This window comes from Peromyscus maniculatus, chromosome 8 (assembly GCF_049852395.1).
Source record: "Peromyscus maniculatus bairdii isolate BWxNUB_F1_BW_parent chromosome 8, HU_Pman_BW_mat_3.1, whole genome shotgun sequence".
NCBI lineage: Eukaryota > Metazoa > Chordata > Mammalia > Rodentia > Cricetidae > Peromyscus > Peromyscus maniculatus.
The window spans coordinates 46,760,513-46,777,303 of record NC_134859.1 but is presented as its reverse complement, the minus strand read 5'-3'; the positions used below and the strand labels follow the sequence as shown (position 1 = coordinate 46,777,303).

At 41.5% G+C, this 16,791-nt stretch overlaps 2 protein-coding genes across 51 annotated transcripts in view; one reads left to right on the top strand and one right to left on the bottom strand.

Annotated features, from left to right (window-relative positions):
* Positions 1–13,325, top strand: part of Ncor1 (nuclear receptor corepressor 1) — a 153,893-nt gene extending 140,568 nt beyond the window's left edge. For 31 of the 50 annotated variants that reach the window (XM_076542550.1, XM_076542538.1, XM_076542548.1 and 28 more), the window contains 6 exons: positions 2,093–2,236; positions 3,984–4,126; positions 8,646–8,699; positions 8,904–9,125; positions 10,459–10,635; positions 12,290–13,325. In XM_076542550.1, the coding sequence (XP_076398665.1) occupies positions 2,093–2,236; positions 3,984–4,126; positions 8,646–8,699; positions 8,904–9,125; positions 10,459–10,635; positions 12,290–12,477 (928 nt within the window). In that variant the 3' untranslated portion in view covers positions 12,478–13,325. The remainder of the gene's footprint in view (positions 1–2,092; positions 2,237–3,983; positions 4,127–8,645; positions 8,700–8,903; positions 9,126–10,458; positions 10,636–12,289) is intronic. The other 19 variants (XM_076542561.1, XM_076542541.1, XM_076542585.1 and 16 more) reach the window with 9 other exon arrangements.
* The window catches only part of Ttc19 (tetratricopeptide repeat domain 19), a 44,719-nt gene continuing 34,456 nt past the window's right edge, over positions 6,529–16,791 (bottom strand). The window contains exon 10 of the mRNA XM_076542588.1: positions 6,529–16,435. Coding sequence (XP_076398703.1) covers positions 16,302–16,435 — 134 coding nt within the window. The 3' untranslated portion in view covers positions 6,529–16,301. The remainder of the gene's footprint in view (positions 16,436–16,791) is intronic.

Here is a 16,791-nt window from a genome sequence, read left to right as displayed (position 1 = left end):
AAACATATGTAAATTTGGTCCCAGTAAGGTAATTTTAATATGTCTACAAGTTAGGAGATTCATTTCTCAAATCAAGTATCATTTGCCCTTATTCTCTGGAAAGTGGAAGTGGGTATTTTTTCTCTGTATATTACTTTCAGGATGTTCACTGCCTGGGCACTTAGTACAGTATATATATTAATGTATATTTAAAAGTAGTTGGGTAGTATTTGCAGAGGCTTGATTATTCTTTCAGAATTCTTTCCCAGGCTGGACAGGTGGTACATTGCTATATTTCCAGCTACTCAGAAGGCAGGGACAAGAAGATATGAAGTTTAGGGATAGTTTTGGCTACATAATGAGACCCTGTCTCAAAAAGTTCAGTAACAGTAACAACAACAAAATCCAGGCTGTGAGTACAGTGCAGTAGGGATGCACTTGCCTCATGAGAGCAAGGCTTCAGGGTTGATGACTAGTGGTGCTTGTTACCAACATTCTGTCTAAAGCTTTTCAAAAAGGGAAGCAAGGTTTTAATTCAAAGCAGTACACTAAACATCAATTGATGTTATATTTAAATAGCACAAAGGAAATAATTCTTCAGAATGCTGAGAACAAGAATGAGTATCAATAAAACAAGATTCTAGCCAATACTTTGAATATACACAGAGGATGGATAAACCAATCACATGGGAACCAATGCTCAGCTACAAAAAAGAGATTTATAGGAGACACGATTATTCCCCAAAATGAGCAAGGTATAAAGATGTAAGAATAATATATTTAGGAAGCTTGCAGGAGTCAGGTGGAATGGCACTCCTTAAAAGTAGAAAACCCCTGGGTGTGGTCACTCATGCCTTTAATCCCAGCACTTGGAGACAGAGGCAGAAGGATTTATGTGAGTCCCAGGACAGCCAGGACTATGTAGAGACCCTGGCTCACACAAAGTAGAACCCTCACAGAACATCTTTCCATGTATCCTTAATGCAGTGAATGGTCAGCTGTTGTGATTTCATTCTCACCTCCCCCATCCCCATCTCCTGCCGCCAACGCCGTACTGGACTATTTTGAAGCAAATATTGCACATAATCATTTTAAAGGATTAATTATCTTAAAGATAGCATGAAAGCATGCTTGTTCTCACTCTCCTTTTGTGTGTGTGGGGGGGGTGGTGGTTGTCTTTTGAGACAAGGTCTTTGTATGCAGCCTTCCCTATCTTGGAACTGGCTGTGTAGATCAAGCTGGCCTCTAACTAGAAGAGACGCACCTACCTTCGCCTCCTGAGGGTTGTTTTTTGCACCACTACACCCAGCTTATATTTTTCTCTTTTAAAAAAGAAAAGTTCAGTTATAAAGAACAGAAGGCTAGCTGTAATCTGTAGTCCTTCAGAGGCTGAAGCAGGAAGACATGTAGAACCCAGGAGTCCCATTTAGATTAACCTGAAAAATAATCACACACACACACACACACACACACACACACACACACACACACACACACACACCATAAATAAAGATGATAAACAAGGCAGAAAACTGTATACTATGTAGCAGGTTTGGAACAATTGACGACATTTATGAAGAGAGATTCCAATTGTCTTCTCCACTTATAACCTATATCTGTGAGTCTGAATGAGGAAGGTTAGTTTCTTTCATTGCTCTTAGTAAAATTACCTGATTATATCATTCAAAATGTTTACATAATACATTTTGCTGTTCTGGCAGTTTTAGAATAGAATGTGCATCATGAGCCATATGGAAATGGCTGGTAACTGGGGTGAAGAGATAGAAGATATGTGTGTTTATTTTGACATTTAAGAAATACATAAAATGATAAGTATGGTATGTAAAGCTGAAATATGTAAACTAAAGGTTCAGCTGTGAAGGACAAACCATAAGATCAATCAGGCTTTTTTCTCTTGCATGTGGGTATTGATGGATGCAAGGTTAAAGGTTTGTAGATCAACCTCAAAAACTGTCATGATTTTAAGAACAGGGTAGGGTTGATTGGGGAAGGAAATACCAAATACACTTATGAAATTATATGTAGTAAATGCAAACACTGAATCATCGGTGACCCTGGAGTACAACCTAAACTACTGCATTTTCTACCCCAGCAGGCCTGGGAAATCTCCAGAGAGGAGTCACATCTCGTCAGAGCCCTATGAGCCCATCTCCCCACCCCAGGTCCCTGCTGTGCACGAGAAGCAGGACAGCATGCTGCTCTTGTCACAGAGGGGGACGGAGCCTGCCGAGCAGAGGTGAGTATGCTGTGCCTAAAACTTTCCTCTTTGTGGTCTTTCTATCAGACTAGGACTCTGGGAAGAACATCTAGGGATATTTTCCCCATGAGCTACTACTACTAGATGTTAGCCAAAGCATCACATTAAACAAGTTAGAGAAACTTCATCATTACTCCTGCAAGTTACTCCTTCTAGACCCTTTGGGCACAGGTGGTGGCGGCAGTTCAGCCAGCATTTGAGTACACATCCTGTGTTAAGTGTTGTGGACTGTACAGACTGTGCCTTGTAGACTTTCCTCTCACCTCATTCTAACCCCGACTTTGACCTGAGTGACTAAATGCCCTGCATTTGTCCCACCTCACCAGAGTAGGTAGACATTAAGATACATTGAGGAAAGCGTTCAGTCACTAGCATGGCATTTTTGTTCCAAGACCAGACTTAGAAAGCTTCATTTCCTGCTGTATTCCCTTGTATTCTCTGTTGTCTGAGTTCTTTTCTTGAGAATCAAACTTTTTTCTTGCATTTTAACACCCTTTAATGCCAAGAGCCAAATACATGATTTGATGGTGGCCAAGGCTGGTAGGAGAGGAGAGTCCAGTTTTAAAATAGGTCTAATTCTAGGCTGCTGATGAATTTCTGAGAATTAATTGTACATATTTGTAGGCAACATAATACATGTTATTACCTTCAATGAAATGAGGAAGAAAATCATATATTCATGTTTTCCCAAATTGAATTTTTTTAAAAGATTTATTTATTTATTATGTATACAGCATGTATGACTGCAGGCCAGAAGAGGGTACCAGATCTCATTACAGATGATTGTGAGCCACCATGTGGTTACTGGGAATTGAACTCAGGACCTCTGGAAGAGCAGTCAGTGCTCTTAACCTCTGAGCCATCTCTCCAGCCCCCCAAATTGAATATTTATGCACAGCGATCATGTCTTCTTTTTGTCTATCTTCACAGTGTTTTTGTGTTTAAGTGGTGAATGAATATATGTGACTAGATAGTGTTGTCAACAATATGTTCTGTTACCATCTCTGTTAGGGGAAGTTTATTAAACTTTGAGTATAGGAAACTACCAGTGAAATATGAAATTCTTTGTATTAAAACTCAGTTCCTCTGTTGTTTATCTTAAAATGATTATAATAGTTAGGCAATTTTATGTAGATACTGCAGCTATTTTGCTTTAGTCCAACTGCTTGGCTAGATATAAGCCTTTGTTATTTTACAGGTAGGTGTGTTATTAGTCACAACTAGTGTACTTAAAGAATGTTGCTAGTAAATTAGTTCCTAGCTTATATATCCATAGTTTGTGCTTAACTTGATAAGCTATTTTCTAAGTTTTCCAATTAATACTTGGCCATTTTATTCCTTACGAATGTGTGCTGTAGATTAACTAGGCATGGTATCACACACCTATAATCCCAGCACTGGGGAGGCAGAGGCAGGCATATCTCCGTGAGTTTCAGGCCAGCCTGGGCTTCAGAGCTCCAGGACAGTCACAGCTACATAGTCTCAAAAAAACAATAAATAAATGAATAAACTGTGCTGTAGATCATCTTGCTGTTTTATCTTTCCGAGCCAAAAAGCATTTGACTATTTCTGAACGAGTTTACGGTCACATGCTCTTTCCTAGGCTGACAGCAAACACAGAATGGGGAAGCAGTAGTTTTCTGAGTACTCTCTGCCTGTTATTTAAAGGAGTGTTCCTAGGGTTAGGAGTGCAGGGTTCTCACAGACTGAACTGTATTCCTGACAGGAATGATTCTCGATCACCAGGAAGTATGAGCTACCTGCCTTCATTCTTCACCAAGCTCGAAAGCACATCACCCATGGTTAAATCAAAGAAGCAGGAAATTTTTCGTAAGTTGAACTCCTCTGGTGGAGGTGACTCTGATATGGGTAAGTGGGATTTCTTTCATGAACCCCAAATAAAACATGCATTAACAATGCTATCTCCAACGTTGCCTTTTTTATAATCCTGAGTTTGAAGGTTTTTATAGAGCATCTTGATCTATACAATGTCGGCAAATTCACAAATAGGTCCTTCTTAGGAAACAGGAATTGGGCCTTTTTGAAGACATCCATCTTCATGGGGAACTAATGCTGGGTCTAGGGCACAGTTTTCTTTACTGGTGACTAAGTTAGTTCTGTGTAGGTTTCTATTGATGTCTGTGTCTTGTTTTAAAGCTCATTTGTTGTACTTTCATCTGTTTGAGCATCTCCACATAACAGTTCTTTAGATATTTGAAAAGCATGTTTTTCATGAGTCTTGCCTCTAAGCCCTGTTCTATCGTTCTTCATGTTCTTGTTCTAAGTATAGTATCTCAATTTATTTATCTTTGAAAGTCTTCTGAGTAACTCAAATAAATGATATTATCTGTCCTAAACTTATTATTATAACTGTAGTGTAAGAATATCTTTCCATTAGCAATCTGAACAGCTAAGCAACACGACACTGTGCCGGAAACAGATGTCAAGGTGTCAGGGCGCTACTCTGAGGCCCCCCTCTTCCCTGCTGCGTGGGGACTGCCAGTTCTGGATATTGGACAGGATGATTTACAGTTGCTTCGTCCCCACTGTCGTCTAACTTACCAGGACCTGACCGAATCTCAAGGTCTCAGTGCAGTCCTGTGGCATACAGATGCAACTATGACAAACTAATTGTAGCAAAAGATTAAGTAGCATGCATTGTGCACATTACATGTGATTATCTCCATTTTATAAATGAGAAAGGAAATTGAGTCAGAGATTTAATAACTGATGAAGGTTACCCAAGAAGTAACAGGGCTGGAACTCCAACCAAGCATTGCAACCTGAATCTTGGCTTCCCCCAATGTACCCTCTAACAACAGTTCAGGACTCACAGTACTCAGTCCCCAAGGTTGTTGAGAAATGTCTCCGTAAAACTGTGGGGCAGACCCTTGCTCTCCTCTGGGCTGATGTGCTCGCTCTCAGCAGATTGCTGCTGTACTATCATCTGCATGTCCTCTGCTACCAGCCAGTTTTACTTTGTTTCCCAAGACAGGGTTTCTCTGTGTAACAGCTCTGGCTGTCCTAGAACTAGCTCTGTAGACCAGGCTGGCCTCGAACTCACAGATAGCTGCCTGGCTCTGCCTCCTGAGTGCTGGAATTAAAGGCATGTGCCGCCATTACTTGGCCAGCCAGTCTTATTAACCAATGATGGAGAATCTAGAGAGACTTGTCTCTGATCTATGATTTGCTAGTATCCTGACCCTGTCAAAAGCAATTCTGGACTCTAAAGCTGAACTGCCAGACAGGTGTGTAATTACATCTTTACCACTTGTGATTGATATTCATTGCATTCTACTCTCTATTGAATGGTGAAAAGGATGAGTCCCACATCACTCATCGTGAACCTATTCTATCTCTAAATTATTAGATGTATCTCTCCTCCCTGTTCTTCATCTTAGCACAGTAAATAGAGATTTATTATAGAAAGTGAGCAGGGACTCCCGGGAGTAGAAGGGTTTCCAAGACACGGACACCCTGGATTTGTAGAATGCCGACCAGAAACGTCAGACGGACAGAGTGACTAAGCTTACCTAACCCATCAGTGGAAACACCGCCTTTGCTTTCTAAGGATGTTGAGGAGGCCTGTGATTTCCGGTCCTCAACAGTTGCCTCTATTTAGTCTTCAAAAATCACCAACAAAACTTATCAGTATGTTTTATATCATATCACGTACAGTCTCTTAACTTAGAGATGACCTCTCTAGGCACACAGACACACAGGCCGAGGGATAGCCGGTTGTTGGGGACCATTTTTACCCTCTCTAGTTTTGTCGTGACTGACTCGTGGGGAGGAAATTCTTGACAGAGCATGCTGAGAGTTCATGAAGACTACTTGATAGCTTTTCCTTTGATGGGATTTTCACACTGTCCTCAGCAAACTGGTCATTCAGCAGGCATTTACTAAACTGAGGTCCATGTTGATGGGGAGATAATGTGCTGGAGTTTGTTTGTTGGTTTTTTTTATTTAAATTTTTTTATTAAATTTAATTTTACATATCAGCCACGGATTCCCTTGTTCTCCGGCCAAAACTAACAAAATTGTTAGAGTCTGGAGTTATTTTATTTTTCATTTTATGTGTATGGGTGTTTTTGCCTACATGTTTGTATACCACATGTGCAATGCCCACAAGGGACAGAAGAGGATGTTATATCTCCAGAGACTAGAGTTACAGCTGGCTGTAAGCTGTCATGGATGCTGGAAATCAAACCTACATCTTCTGGAAGAGCACTTAATCACTGAGCCATCTGTCCAACCCTGAGAACCTGGGATTTTTTTTTGTTTTTTGTTTTGTTTTTTTATTGTAAGAGCTCTGGCTATAGAAAAAGGAATTTATATTAAAGAATCAGTGGTTCTAGGGCATCATTGACTCCTTACTGGGAAATAGAGCTGAAAACCCAAAAGCCACCAAGCCAAGAAAACTGCTTCAACTCAGTATCTCAATTTGTTTTCCTGTGGGACACAACAGTGGCATTGTTCTTAAGCACTCACTTCACTGTGGCTTCCCAGGTGTGACAGGGCGTCGCCTCCCTGACTTTGCAGAGTTAGCGTCTGTTGCCTCAGGTTGTGTCTCTTTTGGCCCTTTCTAGCTTCCTTAGCTCAATCTGGCCCTTGTTTTCTTCAGGGCTCTCAACACCTTTTCCCTCAAACACTAATTTTAGGGCATTAAAACTGAATTTCATACTGAAAACTTTTGAATTTGTGTCTGAAGTCCAGTTTTTTTTTTTGTTGTTGTTGTTTTTTTTTAAGACGGGGTTTCTCTCTAACAGTCCTGACTGTCTTGAACTCACTTTGTAGACCAGGCTGGCCTCAAAACTCAGAGATCCTCCCAATTGCTGGGATTAAGGGTGCGTGCCACCACCATCCGGCCCAGCTTTTTATCTAGAATATATTTCTGGGTCTTTTCTAAAACTGAACATTTACTCCGCTCCCGACAGGAAGTTCCTGCTCTTCATAACCAGATAACTTCAATCTGTTCCTTTCTTGTCCTTCTCTGTTAAGTCAGGTCTCAGGTGCTTTCTTCCCTATTATTTATACGCAGTTGTCACATCTCCTTTAAGACAAGGAGGCCTCACACTGCACCATGACTAGCTGAAGGCTTGTTAATATTCAAATTATAAGGCCCTGGGAATTTAGAAAATGGGAGTTTGAGGCCAGCCTGGTCTACATAAAGTTCCAGGACAATCAGAGCTACATAAGACCCTGTCTATATTTTTAAAAACAAGTAGAAAATGGCATTTTACTAAGTTGCCAGGTCATTCTGATCTATATATGAAAGCAGCACACGTAACTGTAAGCTCAAGTGAAGGGAGAGCCACACTCTGAGTGTTTGGTATTAGAATTGTTTGAATTACAGTCATCTGAACTTTTGAGACAGGGTCTCACATTCTGGCACAGATGCTCCTGCCTATGCCCACCAAGTGCTGAGCGTGCATGTGCTACCACATCCTCTCATGGGGTCATCTTATATTGCTTTGTACTCTCTTACGGTTCAGTGAGTAAGGTCTACAAACTGTTATTTCAGGCTGACTTTGCCCCCCACTGTGTCGCATGTCTCTGGAAGTCAGACTGTAGCCTGTAGTCGCTATTCTACAGTCCTGCTGTTAATGCCGACCCCCCAACCCCCAGTCAGGTGTCAACTGCTCTGATCAAATATGGTAATTTCTAGGCACATATGCTCTTCTTAATGGCTCTAATCTTTAGGCAAGTCTATCCGCCCATAATGTACAGTGCTCAGGTATCATTGTTCAGGCACCTTCTTCCTTCCAAAATTGTTTTTTCCTTTTAACATTCTCAGCAGCAAATAAGTGATAGAAACAACTTATGTCTCCAGGTCCCTTCTTCTGGCACAAAATGGTGGTTTTCATTTCATTTTTTATTCAAGTTGCAAATTATTAACTGTATAGTTACCGGGATTTAATGATGGATCGTGGCAGAATTTTTTTTTTACCCAGGGAATATCCTGAGTACAAAAAAGCTTCCCTTTAGCCCTGGCAGCGAATAGCTTCCACAGTATCCATCCACTGAGGTGGCTTTTAAACACTCTCAAACTGGACTATTGGTACTTTCCAGGGGTGTCTGAAGTGCAAGCCTGCATCCCTAGGAAACCTGGATTCCTGTTCTGCCAATGACTTTTTTCCTGTTTGCTTTGCCCTCAGTAATGTAACATCTTTTTCTCTTTTGTGAATTCTTATTCGTGTTTTGAGTTTTCTACCTGACCTGATTTTTTCTTAATAACCTCCCTGCCCCAAGAAAGGTATTTTCATTTCATTTCCACATAATAAATGAAATGTAGGAAATCAAAGGGTTAACTTTATTCTAGAATTTCTTGAGTCTTTGTATCATGATTATCTCATCTCAATTAACCTAAAGATTTGTTTGAATACAGCAGCTGCGCAGCCAGGAACTGAGATCTTCAATCTGCCCGCAGTTACTACATCAGGTAAGAGTCCTAAATACGTGCTGATGAGTGAGCACAACAGAGATAGGAAGATGACCGGATGAGTGCTGCATCTCACCATGGAGGTTTTCAGCATCAGGCCAGTGTCTTGACTGCTGCAAGAGCCCAGGGTTTCTTTCTCTTCTGTTTCCCTGTGCTATGATCTGCCTCAGAAACAAGCAGCAGTACACTGCCTTGTCTCTCCAGGTGCAGTTAGCTCAAGAAGCCATTCTTTTGCTGATCCTGCCAGTAATCTTGGTCTAGAAGACATCATTAGAAAGGCTCTCATGGGAAGTTTCGATGATAAAGTTGAAGATCATGGTGTTGTCATGCCCCAACCTGTGGGAATTGTGCCTGGTAGTAACAGTACCTCAGTTGTGACCAGCAGTGAGACTCGGAGAGATGAAGGGGACCCATCACCTCATTCAGGTAAGGTTTTTATTTCAATGTTCTGATGTATTACTGAGAACTCCAGTGCTAGAAGAGGGTGTTGGATCCACTTGAACTGGAGTTACAGAAGGTTGTGAACCACCATGTGGGTGCTGGGAATTGAACCTGGGGCCCTGGGCAAGAGTAACAAGTGCTCTTATTAACTACTGTACCATCTCTCCAGCCCCAGTGTGTTTTGTTTGCTATGTCTTTTACTATTCTGATAAATATGACCAAATATCAATATAGCTGCAAGCCACAGAAAGGGATTAAAAACCCCACATTGCCGCATTTGGTGGCAACGGCATGGGCCACCAATGCTGCCCACCTGGGCTTGATCCCTAGTACCAGCAGGACAGAAGGAAGAACTGATACCTGCATCCCTACCCCACACATCTCAGACAAGAGGATTTTTTTTTAAAGGTTTGCTTGAACCCACGAAGCTATCAGATGAATAGAAATTAGTCAAGTTTTTGCAAACACAAGATATGTATTTAGTGTGAGATCATCTACAACCTGTGAATCAAACCAACCCAAAAAATCTTAGCAACACTATGCTTGCGGTATTTATATCAAGTTATCTCTTATGGTTTGTTTTTAGGTTTGTTTCCTGTTTTCAGGTAAAAAATCTTTGTGGTTAAGGAAAGGGTTAAAACAGTGTTTGGTGTTTGCTTCTCCCTGCCCTCTATTTACACGGAGTGACCTTGAAGTAACCTTGAAGACCGCATCAACTTAACTATTCCATAAAGTGAAGTCTTAATTCTGCCCTTTTAATTTTTATTGGTTGTATATTTCTGTTTTAAGGTCACTTGGCAACTATTAGGAAGTTAAAATGGTACTGGTTGTTTACAACTGGGGTAGGATAAAACTGCCGGGACTGAGATAAAAAAATGTGCTAAGTGATGTGGGTTCTTTAAATATTTTGTCATAGAACCCAGTCATGTGTGTCCCAGCACTGTGAACTTTGAGGTATCTGCTGAGATCCTGGAGTAGAAGGCAGATCTGCTGCAGCCTGTCCTTTACACACTTGAGTAGCCCAAGTCCTCCATTTACTTCTTTTAAATTGAGGAGGGGGAGAGGGAAGCAGGCGTTTATTACCATTCCCCATATTCTTATAAGGCCAGCAGTCACCATGCTCTTAAGTTTCCAGGATGATGTGCCCTACCCGCTCCTTAAAAGACAATCTGCATCTTTAGTTGAGCACAGGATCTGGATTCTTCATGCTACCGCTGGTTTTTTCACTTGGTGTTATAAAATCAGCATTTGGGGAGGCTTTGTTGCTGTCACTGAGAATTACCGGCAGTTAATATAGTAACTTGAATTTCACTTTTAGGAGTATGCAAACCAAAGCTGATCAACAAATCAAACAGCCGGAAGTCTAAATCTCCTATTCCTGGGCAAAGCTACTTAGGGACTGAACGACCTTCTTCAGTCTCCTCTGTACATTCAGAAGGTGATTACCACAGGCAGACACCAGGATGGGCCTGGGAAGACAGGCCCTCTTCCACAGGTGGGGAGTGTTGAGGAGCCTCATCTAACTGATCAATTAGGTGTCATTTTAATGTCAGTGCTTTCCTAATACTACCTGCTTTTGAATAGATGTTATGGTTTGGGCAAGAACTGTAGTTTTCTTTCTCCCTCTCCCTCTCTCTTTTTTTTTTGTTTTTTTGAGTCGGGGTTTCTCTGTAGCCTTGGCTGTCTTGGAATTCACTCTGTAGACCAGGTTGACCTCCCAAAACTCAGAGATTCATCTGCCTCTCTGCCTCCCAAATGTTGGGATTAAAGGCATGCGCCACCACTGCCCCGCAGAACTGTAGTTTTCTCTGTCATTACTTGACCCTACTTCCCACAAGAGATTTTATATTTATGTGACCCATACATCCACTATGCTGGTTGATAACCAGTATTTGCAAATAAGTCTGGTTTCAGCTCTTCCATGGACTGTATCCAGATGAAATGTCACCTGTAGTGACTTGCCTTTAGCTTTTACTAAGTAATCAACACCAGAACTAGGAAGTGTACACTGTACTGTTTTAACAAAAGCCACTGTCTGTAGGTTTACATCTCCACAATGTCTCACGTGCACGTGTGTTTTTAATCACATAACTAACTATAGGGTCAGTGAGCTGATGAAATGGCTTTAGGGTAAAGTAACTGCAGGCCTAATGGCCTAAGTTCAATCCACCCACATAAACGTTTAGGAAGAATCTTCGCCTGAAAGTTGACCTTTGACCTCCACCCACATGTCTCGGCACAAGCATGCCCACACATATCATACACAATACAAACAAGAATTAAATGTTATTTCAAAAAATAATCATTTTTTTGATTAAGACTGGCATATCTGCTGTAGATTTTAGAGTTTCAGAGAATTGTATTTTTTTTCCCCTTGTGGGTTCCCTGTCTGCCTAACACTTTCATGGTTCTTAAACATGTACACTTCAAGGCTTCTGCCTTTTAATCCTCTGTGGCATGTGTAAATGTGTATGTACTGGTAATCTCTTAGAGAAGCGTACACACATTACAGAGGTTAGTACATAACATACACAAGTGTGTCGGGGAACTCTGTAACCTTCCTCATCCCCTTCCTCCCCTGCCCACGCCCCTTCCCCCTTCCTTTCCCCCAGTGGTTTTCTTACCTCATTACTTTACTTTTAGGGAAGGTTTTTTTTAGACCAGAAGAGGACTTGATCAAATGCATGTTTTGTGCTTTGGTTTAAAGTGATAGGACGTACTGTGGGGCCAGGACAGGTGGTACTCTTGTTAATGTGCCCCATTTTAAATCTCATACACATTTAAGTCAGCCTAGTGAGACTGCATAGAGCCTGACTAATCTTCCTGGATACTTGCCATGTTCTGAGAGCTGTATTTCTGATTTCTATTGGAAAGTTACTAGTATGGGTAGGCTCCTAATTAGAGCTTAATATTCAGTAGCTCTATACTTCAGTTCCCCGTGGAGAAACGTGATGTTTTGTTTTATCACAGACTTACCCAGGTGGTTACTTGTCCTGTCCTTTTTAGAATTAAACTGATCACTGGCCTTTCCTTGCCATTGTTCTCAAGGCATCCCAAGACCATTTTACTAGACTAGCCCTGCCCTGGTCCATCCTGTGAACACTGCATTAGATGCTAATGACACTAGACGTCTCGTTTTCCTTTGTCAGGATCTACGCAGTTCCCGTACAACCCTCTGACCATGCGGATGCTCAGCAGCACACCACCAACCCCGATCTCGTGCGCCCCGTCTGCCCTCAGCCAAGCTGCTCCCCATCAGCAGAACCGCGTCTGGGAGCGCGAGCCTGCCCCGCTGCTCTCGGCGCAGTACGAGACGCTGTCTGATAGTGACGACTGACCCGTGCACAGCACGGCGCTCTCTCGGGCTTTGGTTTCAACTGCAGATGAAAAAAGAATTTCTGCTCTCCTAGGATTTGTGCCCAGAGACTTCTCAGAGGAGCCAGGGCCACAGATGAAGAAGAAATGATGTAAATTCATTTGGAAAATCAAATGGGAAAAAAACAAAACAAACAAAAAACTGCCTCTCCTACAGGCAATTCAGTGGATTAGAACAGTGGAAGGTTGAAGTGTAGAGTTTTTTAAAAGTGGACAATTCCTGTTCTTACATCTGTTTGTAAAGAAAACCATGATGTCTTTAAATCACTCTGGTGTAAATAGATGACCTTTTTGCAGTGTATCCCCTTGCTGTAGCATCTGGTGTACTTAAATTTAAATCAGCACATCAACATTGGGGGTCATTTTTTAAATTCTTTGTCTATCTATCTTTTTAATCCCAGCCTTCTAAACAACCTCACGCGGCACATTACACAGTACTGACTTTCATGGGCATTGTACTTTTGTTTCCACTAAATTCAACTTTCCTGGGAATGTTTCAATCTTGTGAAAATGTTTAGGTTTTAATACATACCCTGTCATAAAGCCTGAATGAGGTCTAAGTGCAGGAGTAACAGAACTGTCATGTTGGGAGTTTCCAGTGCGGGCTTTACTTTCTTCATTAGTAGCACTGAAAAAAATATTACTGCATGGGTATGTTATAGTTCAGTTTTAAAGTTTAAAGGCTTACTTGAGGCATACCTCAATGTTTATGCACACTGGTAATTTGACCACGCCCCTAAGTATTCTTCTGCATTTGATGCAGCCCAACCAAGCTTTTGTTCTGAAATAAATTTGACTATCCTGTCCATAGCTACAGTCTATCATTTGTGACCTAAGGGTCGTCATGTCTCAGGTTTCAAACAAGAAACACACACCCGCTTTTCTTTAGTTTGACACATATCTGGCTGAGTTAAAAGGATAGCAATCTGTACAGAACTGTGGTCTTCCAGACTTGTTTTATGCTGCATCCTGAACTCTAACCACTGAATACAGTCCTTTTCTATCTCTACGTCAGTGCCCACACTGCTTCTACAGAACACCAGTCAAGTGTCAAGGTGCAAGTAATTTAAAGACTGAATTTTAAACTAATTATGGTACTGGAGGATGACTTTCTTTTATTAAGAATTGCTTGCTGTGTTTTTAAGATTTGCTTTCACACAGCTTTATCCTGGTGTTCAGGCTTCTACTGCACAGGCACTTAGTGGTTTGGAGATGATGTCACTGAGAACTGGAAGGGACAAAGCGGTCACAGACTTCAGGAGACCAGAACTTGTAGAACTCAAGTCCTCAGAGCCACTGCCTGAGCCGCCCTTAGCATCTGTACCACTGGTTTCGAATCCCTCCCCCTTTTTTTAATTATAGATGAAGACACAGGCTCAAATTTGCCCATATACCTTAGCAAGTAATAAAGACAGACATTTGAGATCTTAAACTTTAGCCATGCGTGGTAGCACACACCTTTAATCTCAGCAATTGGAAGGCAGAGGCAGGCACACCACTAAACGTACAAGGCCAGCCAAGGCTACACAGTGAGACAGGATTCTTATCACTTGTAAAATTTACAAGTGTCCAAAGTGTACTTTACAATAATCATAAACATAATGAAGGCTAAGTGTTTGATTAAGTTTACTGCTGAAAGCCCACCCCCCCCATCCCCCCTGCCAAGTTCCAGTAATAGCCTAGAACTTAGTAAATCATCTGGCCAACTGGCCCGAAAGATGATGATGATGATGATGATGATGATGATGATGATGACTGACCCTAAGGGTCTTGCCGTTCCGGGTTGGGTTCACTTTAGGACAGATGAGCCTAGCTTGCTCCATGCTCACCACAACATGAAATCCAGCATCATTTTTTAGTTCAAAACAACTAGAACAAGATCCTCACAAAGTTAGAGAGATGGAGGTATGCCTTACCGTGATACTAAGGAGAGAGCAAGCAAGCACTGAGATTATGAAGTCAGCTACATATCAAGGTGTAGCATTTTGTGGGCCAACACTGTATCTGTAACACATGCACATACAGCTAAATCAAGGTCTTCCAGTAGAGGTAATATTCTGACAACTTTCCAGTCTATTTAGTGAGAAATTTTATACTACACTTTAAATTTTCATATACTGTGATTTTGTCTTACATACACTTAATCCCTGAAAACTCCAGTAACATGGTGTAGTTCAAAACTTTAATATGAAATTAAATGTAAAAATTGTTTATAAAGTTGTAATCAGTAAAAGGCGATCAGTCCCTCTGTCTCACTGCCTTTTTTATAACAGTGCAAAAGAACGCTCCTGGGAACATGCACATCAGACGTCTATCTGCCGACTGCAGCCTCCCCAGCCACAGGACCATGAGGTGAATCACTATGGAGGATTCAAAATCCTAAGACTTTACTTTTGCTAACTCTGGAATTATGAAACAGTAAAACATTCTCAAAGCAAGAGGTGATTGAAATCTTATCTCTTGTTATTCTTGGTTAATGGGTCAACATGTGGTTAGCTAGGGAGTGATTGGTAAATGCACACACACAACTCTGCTTTAATTCCGAGGATTTGGTTTTCCTTTTAGTAACTCAGTCGATTATTTTTCTATGATTCAAAGATTATTAGAATACATACAATATTACATTGTCTCTAGTTTATTATGAAGATTCTCAGTACAAACATATGAACCAAAAGTCCATTGGCCAGTCCTACTCACGTTGCCCACCTCCATGAAATGCCAACACCAGCAGTGTTCCTTCATGGCACCCAGAAAAACTGTCTTCTCTCTCAGGTAAATGGCCATCTGCCAGGTTGCAAAGGTAAAAGCATCCATCCGTGTTATCTTGTATGTATGTACTCTGAGGCAGTGATAATGGTTTTTTCAACATAACAGTCGATTCATTTTAAGTCATCAGACAAAGAATCTATAATTGGTTTCCCACTTCACTTCACAGTATAAATACAGAGATTGCAAAGTAAAAAACCAGAGCTAAGTAGGATCCAGGTCAGCGGTTCCACATTGCCAATGGTACACATCAGTGCTGTCAGTGTTAGTGCTGGATTCAGCTCGACTCCACTAGGTGACTGTGACTGTACAGAAAGCCCAGGGCTCAGAGAGCACTGATGAGAGGCTTCCTTCTTTCTGCCACCACCATTTTTAGGAAACAAAGGGCCTAACTTCCACTTCAGAAGCTAATGCTCCGTACTGCGGCCAACCAGAATTCTCATTTCCCCCATATTCATTAAATCTCACAATGCTTCAATAAAAGACTGTAAGAGAACTTACCAAAATCCTCCTGTAACTTGTTTGCCAGAAATGGATAGAGAAGAGAAAGTATGAACCAAATCTTACGAAAGGTTTAATGACCACACCGTGGAGAACTTGGCCACTTAATCTACGGTTTTCTCAGTCCAGGCTGGATGGCCCTTACAGGTTGCACTGGAAAACATGACTTACTTCACACCAAGCCCTTATAAGTCACAGTCATTACAGGGTGAAAGCTGTTGCACCTTTACAAACAAAAGTAGGCACAGTGTACCTGCCTATCAACAGTCCCAGCACTTGGGGGGCTGAGGCAGGAGGACTCCAAGTTGGAGGCCAACACCTCATCTCAAAGTAAATTAAATTTAAAAACAAACGTGGCAGTGTATGCAACTTGTCCTTCACCGAGGCTGAGTTGAAGAAAGCTGAATTTCAACAATGATTCACATCTCTGCTTAGGGTCCAGACACTGAAGAACAGTCACTCCTTTGGGCTACCAGAAATTACCCTCTACAACAAAATGATCTTAACATCTTAACAAAATTAAGTCAGAAGTCTACTTTTTCTCGATAGCTCAGCCAGTTCTTCCCTGATGTGCTGCACAGAAACCTCATCTCTCTTCAGCTCTGCCTGCTGCAATGCTTCCTGGTAGATCTCTTTTGCTTGTGTGTATCGTTCTAGAATAACCCAAAGAAAGGGGAGAAGAAAATGTGTTTCCAAAGTGACTGAAGAGAAACCACTACCAGTGAGGGCATGTGTCTGATTCACCGGGTGCTTGGTGAATGACACCTAGTGCTGTCTGTCTGTCTGTCTGTCTGTCATGCTTGATAACTGGTTTCAAGATGAACCTGGGTAAGTGTCAGTCAGCTCTAAGGAACTTAGTGCTGTGGAACCACTAATGCCCTTTAAAGATTTCACAATTGTGGTACATGCAATAGAGGCCTATAATCCCTCTATGTTTTATGGAAACATCAGGTGAAACCCTGAGTAATATGGAATAGCAAGAACTACCATACTGAGGCTTCAGAGCACT